Raw genomic sequence first — 6056 nt, 5'->3', positions numbered from 1 at the left:
CCGGCGTGGCCATTCTCTCCGCTCCTTACATTCTTTGCATTCAATCTCTCCTTCGCCGTCAAACTATGGAAAATGCGATGTTGACGATTCAGCTGGGTTCACTGATCCATCGCTCCGATTACGATTAAAGCGGCGCTGGGGTATCGACAATAATATTCGAAATTTCTCGGAACGATCTATTCATACTACCGCAACGATGCAACTTCCTCCCCCCAGTGTCATGGCCACCTGGCCGAAGCCCAACTACGAGGACCCGGTGACTCGTGGTCATGGCGCGATCATCGTCAACGTTGTCTGCTTAAGTGTTGCGTTAATTGTCACACTGCTTCGTCTGTACACACGACTACGAATCACATGCAGTCCGGGTCTGGACGATATCTTTATCGTCGCCGCTCTGGTATGAGGACTGATCTCGGACCTAGCCGTATTGCTGCTCACAGATTCTAGGGCTTCTCTATTGCAATGTGTGTGGTCACCTCGATAGCCACTGAGCGTTACGGCTGGAACCGTCACATATGGGATGTACGACCCGACTGGCTCTCGACGATCCAAAAATTCAACATAGTCTTCCAAATCCTTTTCTCGTGGTCTTCCACCTTGACCAAGATCTCCCTTCTGTGGTTCTGCAAACGTCTGCTTGGAGCTGGAAGCAAGGGTCTCTACTGGGGCTACAATCTCGGCCTGATCGCGGCGATGGTATTCGTTGGAATCTGCTGTGCTCTGTTCCTGTTCATGAGCATCTTCCAATGCAGGTAAGTGATACAAGCCCTTATCCTTCTGGATATCCTTCTAACATTTTGCCTAGCCCCGTCAAGGCCTACTGGGAACTGGCTCCCACCTATCCTCACCAATGCATGAACTCCGGCGCGATTGTCTTTTCTGCCAGTGTGATCAACATCTTTACCGATTTCCTTGTCACCGTCCTCCCGATGCCCTTGATCTGGAACCTCAAATTACCGGCCCGCCAACGAATCGCTGTCATCTCCATCTTCGGGCTCGGTATTGTGGTCAATGTCGCCGGATCCGTCCGCACGGTGTATGTGTGGAAGAGTATGATTGCCTCGTACGATAGCACGTGGCTGGGATGGCCGATCTTGCTCGCGGCGTCTGTGGAAATCAACATGGGCCTGGTAAGTCCTCGTCACGACCTGGTTGGCTGCCATTGCTCTAACCATACCAGATTTGCGCATCCGCACCCGCTCTGCGTCCTCTGGTGGCATTCTTCTTGCCGAGGCTGCTTCAGAGCACCCGCAACTATAACTCTTCCTACAACAACCAAAGCAATTCCAAAAAACTCTGGTCTTCAAACGGCCGATCGAAGCCTTCCCGGGGGGAATCCCGCCTGTACGGCGACACGGTGCTCGACCGTCTGGAGGTCATGCGGACGGTAGAGATGAAGACATGGACGGAATCCAGGACCCCGAGCGACGACGACATTGGACGGTATGATGTTGCTTCGAACCACACACAGATTGCCTCGACAGCCCATCCCATCGATTTCAGACACGACGGCATGGTGTATGCCTCCCCCGGCAGCGACAAATCCTCCATGTCCCTTACCCGGGGATCGACCGGATCTCCGTTTGCCGATCGCCATGCGCCCTAATCATGACTTTGCGTGTCCTTTCCAACCTTTCGATACTTGAATGTTTTACTGCTACGATTCTTTCTTTGACAATCATGGGATTGTCCCCCGTGTTATCCTTCACGGACTGCTTTCTTATGTCTGAATATTATATTATACGTGTATATATAGCGGGCTCGATGGACGATGGGCGATAATTCAATTCATGTATATATTGACTTGAGAGAAATGCTTCACGGACTTGAACAAGATTCCAGATCAAGTAAAATCCCCGGACCACATGAAATTGTACAGTAGTGGATTCAAATTAGTATTGGAGGGGGATAGTCCCCACTCGATCAGAAGCCCTAATGCCGGTGTGGTGTGACTCCCATCTCGTTGAATAATGACATCCATATCCGATTTACCGATGTTGTTTGTTTGCGCTTCTCATCGACCAGAATGGGCAATCCAGGTCAGGTATGTGGGCTCGTCCCCACCAGAAGTCAACAGAACTGAGTCGTGAGCTGAGAGAAGACCTCAGCTAAGCCTGACGACAGCCCCGATCTAGAACGTACCTTGGGTCGAGCTATTGATAATATAAAGCAGACTATTTTTAAGGCCGACTCGTGGTATACATATTCTGTAAGGTGAAACCATGAAAGTACAGAGTACACAGCATGCGGACTGCAGAGGATTCCGATTAGACAGAGCACAAGTACTTCAGCTGCATTCTCCCATATAGAGCGTTGCTTCGCAATCCATCATTGTCATTGATTCATTCTGTTTTCATGACTGTTTTTTTCAAATTGAAAGTATGCCTTCTGATGAACGGATAATTGGGGATTCATGCATCCTTCTATGTTCTTATGTCTGCCGGAATCTATCTCCAACGGAAAAGCGGAATTGGTAGGGATCGTCCTTATCGCTATCAGGTGCCAAGTCTGCGATAAGATTATCGCCATGAGGCTTGTCTGATGTCGTGTTCCTCATCTTGCAACAAGTACTAGGTACTGTCTACGTTATTTAGTCCCCTTCGTGGAATTGGCCACTGTGATACCACGAAATGATCAATTGAAGCGCCGCAACTCGGTGGACACTGTCCCTCCCGGCTGTCGACCAGATTGGGACCCCTCAGCGTAGACCTTCTCCATTCGGAAGCTCTATCGCCGACATGCCACGTGACTGCGGCCCCGTTAGGCTCTCCTATTGGTTACAGTCGCCGAGGGGAGCTGTGCGCCGCGGGGCAGCTCTCCCAAGCTCTCGTTTCTTTGGCGATAACGAGAGACTATATAGCAGACTCCGTCACCGCATTTCTCTCATCTTCCCCCTTTCTTGCTTCATCTTCCTCTCGGCTGTCTGTCTCCAGATCTTCTAGGTGCCCCTCCTCCTAAAGCACGCGTGAGAGAGCTTCAGAAGGGCTTATCGCACCTTATCACTTTTCTCCCGCCCGCTTTCTTCCCCAAAGGCAATTCCACAGCTCCGTGTGGAATTCTCCGACCTCTTTCCCCTCTCCATCCCTTCTTTGAATCCATCGCAATGGCTTCCCTCTACCGCTCTAGCCTGCGACTGCGCTCGGTGGCTCGTCTTCCTGCCGCCCGGGCTCTCTCTACCACTGCACAGCTGCGCGCGGCCGAGAAGCCTTACTTCCCCGATGAGCCCACCGCCCCTACGGTGGCCACGGCCATCCCCGGCCCCAAGAACAAGGCCGCAATGGCCGAGCTGGACAAGGTCTTTGATGTCCGCAGCTTGAACATGCTCACGGACTACACCAAGTCCATTGGTAACTAGTACGTCTGGATTTTGACTGTTCGCGCGTAGGAGAAGCTAATGATGACGTAGCATTGCCGACTTGGACGGAAATGTCCTTTTGGATGTGTAAGTGGAACACTCACGGCCCCCTTGTCGACAGGTCGGAATACTGATTCGATTTCAGCTATGCTCAGATTGCTTCCATCCCTGTTGGCTACAACAACCCTCACCTCCTCGAGGTCGCCAAGTCTCCCGAGATGGCGACCTCCCTGATCAACCGTCCCGCCCTGGGTAACTTCCCGTCCGCTGACTGGTCTCACATCCTGAAGACCGGTATCTTGAAGGTTGCTCCCAAGGGTCTCGATCAGGTGTTCACGGCCATGGCTGGCTCCGACGCCAACGAGACTGCCTACAAGGCCGCCTTCATGTACTACCGTCAGATGCAGCGTGGAGGTCCGGAGAAGGAATTCACCGAGGAGGAGCTCCAGAGCACCATGATGAACCAGTCTCCCGGGTCTCCCCAGCTGTCCATCCTGTCCTTCAAGTCTGCCTTTCACGGACGTCTTTTCGGCAGTCTGTCCACCACTCGCAGCAAGGCCATCCACAAGATGGATATCCCCGCCTTTGACTGGCCCCAGGCCACCTTCCCCTCCCTGAAGTACCCTCTTGAAGAGCATGTCCAGGAGAACGCCCAGGAGGAGCAGCGATGCCTGCAGGAGGTTGAGCGCCTCATCAAGGAATTCCACAACCCCGTCGCCGCCGTTGTTGTCGAGCCTATCCAGTCCGAGGGTGGTGACAACCACGCCTCCCCCGCATTCTTCCAGGGTCTCCGTGAGATCACCAAGCGCAACAACGTTCTCTTCATCGTCGATGAGGTGCAGACCGGTGTCGGTGCCACTGGTAAGTTCTGGGCCCACGACCACTGGAACCTCCAGACTCCCCCCGATATCGTGACCTTCTCCAAGAAGGCTCAGACTGCCGGCTACTACTATGGCAACCCGGCTCTGCGCCCCAACAAGCCCTATCGCCAGTTCAACACCTGGATGGGTGACCCCGCCCGTGCCCTCATCTTCCGGGGCATCATCGAGGAGATTGAGCGCCTGAAGCTCGTTGAGAACACTGCTGCTACCGGTGATTATCTCTATGCCGGCCTGGAGCGCCTTGCCAAGCAGTACCCCGAGCATCTGCAGAACCTCCGTGGCAAGGGCCAGGGAACCTTCATTGCCTGGGACACCCCCAAGCGCGACGAGTTCCTCGTCAAGGCCAAGGGCGTCGGTGTCAACATTGGTGGAAGTGGCCAGAGCGCCGTCCGTCTGCGGCCCATGCTGATCTTCCAGAAGCACCATGGTGAGTCTTGCCCGACTATGGATGTGGCGATTGATACTAACATTCGAGTAGCCGACATTCTGCTCGAGAGCGTTGAGAAAATCATCAAGCAGCTGTAAGCAGTTGGTTTTAGTTTTTGTCGATATTGCAAATCTGGCGTTTTGTTTGGCATTTGGGTGGGTTCTTCGCATGTCGCGGTGGCATGCACTACGAATAATGTTAGGGTGACTACCTTATATAGTGTAGCCCTTCCGAACGATATGATACTGTTCAGGATATGCGATGGGTATCGAGTAACCATGGTTGTAGACGTCTATGAAACGAAGCATAAAGAAACCCGCTATGTAGCCTCAACACCGTAAAATCAAAAGCCCCAACCCGAACTCCCATTGTGCGCAGAAATTGCCATGCAACCATGGCTACGAATCCATCGACAACCACCCGAACCGACCGTAGATAACTTCGACAACGCAAGGGTATCACGATTCCTCCTCGCCCGAGCTTCCATCCCGCCTAGACAACACCGTCAGTACCCACTTCTCACGAAACACAAACAAACAGGTCCATACGGAATATATTTGACGCCCGAGTCCTCAAGACGCGCGATAAACTCATCGGGAAGCTGCACCATCCAGAAAACCACATTAGCCGGACCGAGCATCCCACAACACCCCACCAACCATTAAGAACAGGTATAACCCACCGAACCAGTCACCTTGACGGCATACGTCCCCGGCACGTAGCTATCCAGTCGCTGCCAGCGGGCAACCCAGCTGGTGGCCGGGTCGCGCAGGGTGATCAGACCCTCGAAGACCTGGGAGGTGCCTTCTTGGATGGCGTCGTTGTTGCCGCGGAAGTTGAGGACGTTGTCGCAGTTGGGGCAGCCTTCACGCATGAATTTCTGTTCCCACCAGCGGGTTTTGTCAGCTTGTCTGGCGTTGAGACTGGGGATCGGTGTATCCACGTACGCTGTGCAGCTGGACCAGCGAGCAGACCATGCAGGCGCGCAGGGTGCGCTGCTGGCTTGGAGGGACGTAAAAGGACATGAGATAGATCCTCGGGGAGATTAGACGAGCAGCGGGGGTGGGGTGGGAGGCGAGCGAGGGGGAAGTTGTGGAGGATGATGATGGGTGAGAGAAACGAAGCGGCGAGGCGGTTCTGGAAGGCGGAAGATGCCAAGACCGAGAGAAGGACGAGACACGGCGGGCGGCGATAGCAGAACCACCTCCGAGTCTTTTCCTCCCCGCCAGGAACCGCAACTCTCCCCTCCTCCTCGCTGTGCCCCTCCACTGTGCGTATTGGCGGTGCTAGTTTCTTCTTCCACGTCTGTTCGCTGCCTCCGTTCTGCCCGTCTTGCTCGTGTGCCCCCCTGCCACTTTCGACTGTGATCTAACTCGATCTGATCGGCTTTGCT

The 6056-nt window shown here is 53.8% G+C and overlaps 3 protein-coding genes across 3 annotated transcripts; 2 read left to right on the top strand and 1 right to left on the bottom strand.

Annotated features, from left to right (window-relative positions):
• Positions 1–220: 220 nt before the first annotated feature.
• On the top strand, positions 221–1606 carry ATEG_09356 (uncharacterized protein; the record flags this gene model as incomplete). The annotated part of the gene is made up of 4 exons (XM_001217977.1): positions 221–397; positions 448–752; positions 806–1130; positions 1181–1606. 4 exons carry the CDS (start codon positions 221–223, stop codon positions 1604–1606), a joined length of 1233 nt encoding a protein of 410 aa, XP_001217978.1.
• Positions 1607–3103: 1497 nt separating this feature from the next.
• Positions 3104–4761, top strand: gatA (4-aminobutyrate transaminase gatA; the record flags this gene model as incomplete). Its single annotated transcript, XM_001217976.1, has 4 exons — positions 3104–3354; positions 3407–3442; positions 3501–4663; positions 4715–4761. 4 exons carry the CDS (start codon positions 3104–3106, stop codon positions 4759–4761), a joined length of 1497 nt encoding a protein of 498 aa, XP_001217977.1.
• A 563-nt stretch (positions 4762–5324) lies between these two features.
• Positions 5325–5537, bottom strand: spt4 (transcription elongation factor SPT4; the record flags this gene model as incomplete). The annotated part of the gene is made up of 1 exon (XM_001217975.1): positions 5325–5537. One exon carries the CDS (start codon positions 5535–5537, stop codon positions 5325–5327), a length of 213 nt encoding a protein of 70 aa, XP_001217976.1.
• Positions 5538–6056: the final 519 nt, after the last annotated feature.

The sequence above is a fragment of the Aspergillus terreus genome, genomic scaffold (genome assembly GCF_000149615.1).
Source record: "Aspergillus terreus NIH2624 scaffold_14 genomic scaffold, whole genome shotgun sequence".
In the NCBI taxonomy this organism is placed as follows: Eukaryota; Fungi; Ascomycota; class Eurotiomycetes; order Eurotiales; family Aspergillaceae; genus Aspergillus; species Aspergillus terreus.
Note: the sequence above shows the minus strand (reverse complement) of the source record. Positions and strands in the feature narration are given on the sequence as shown.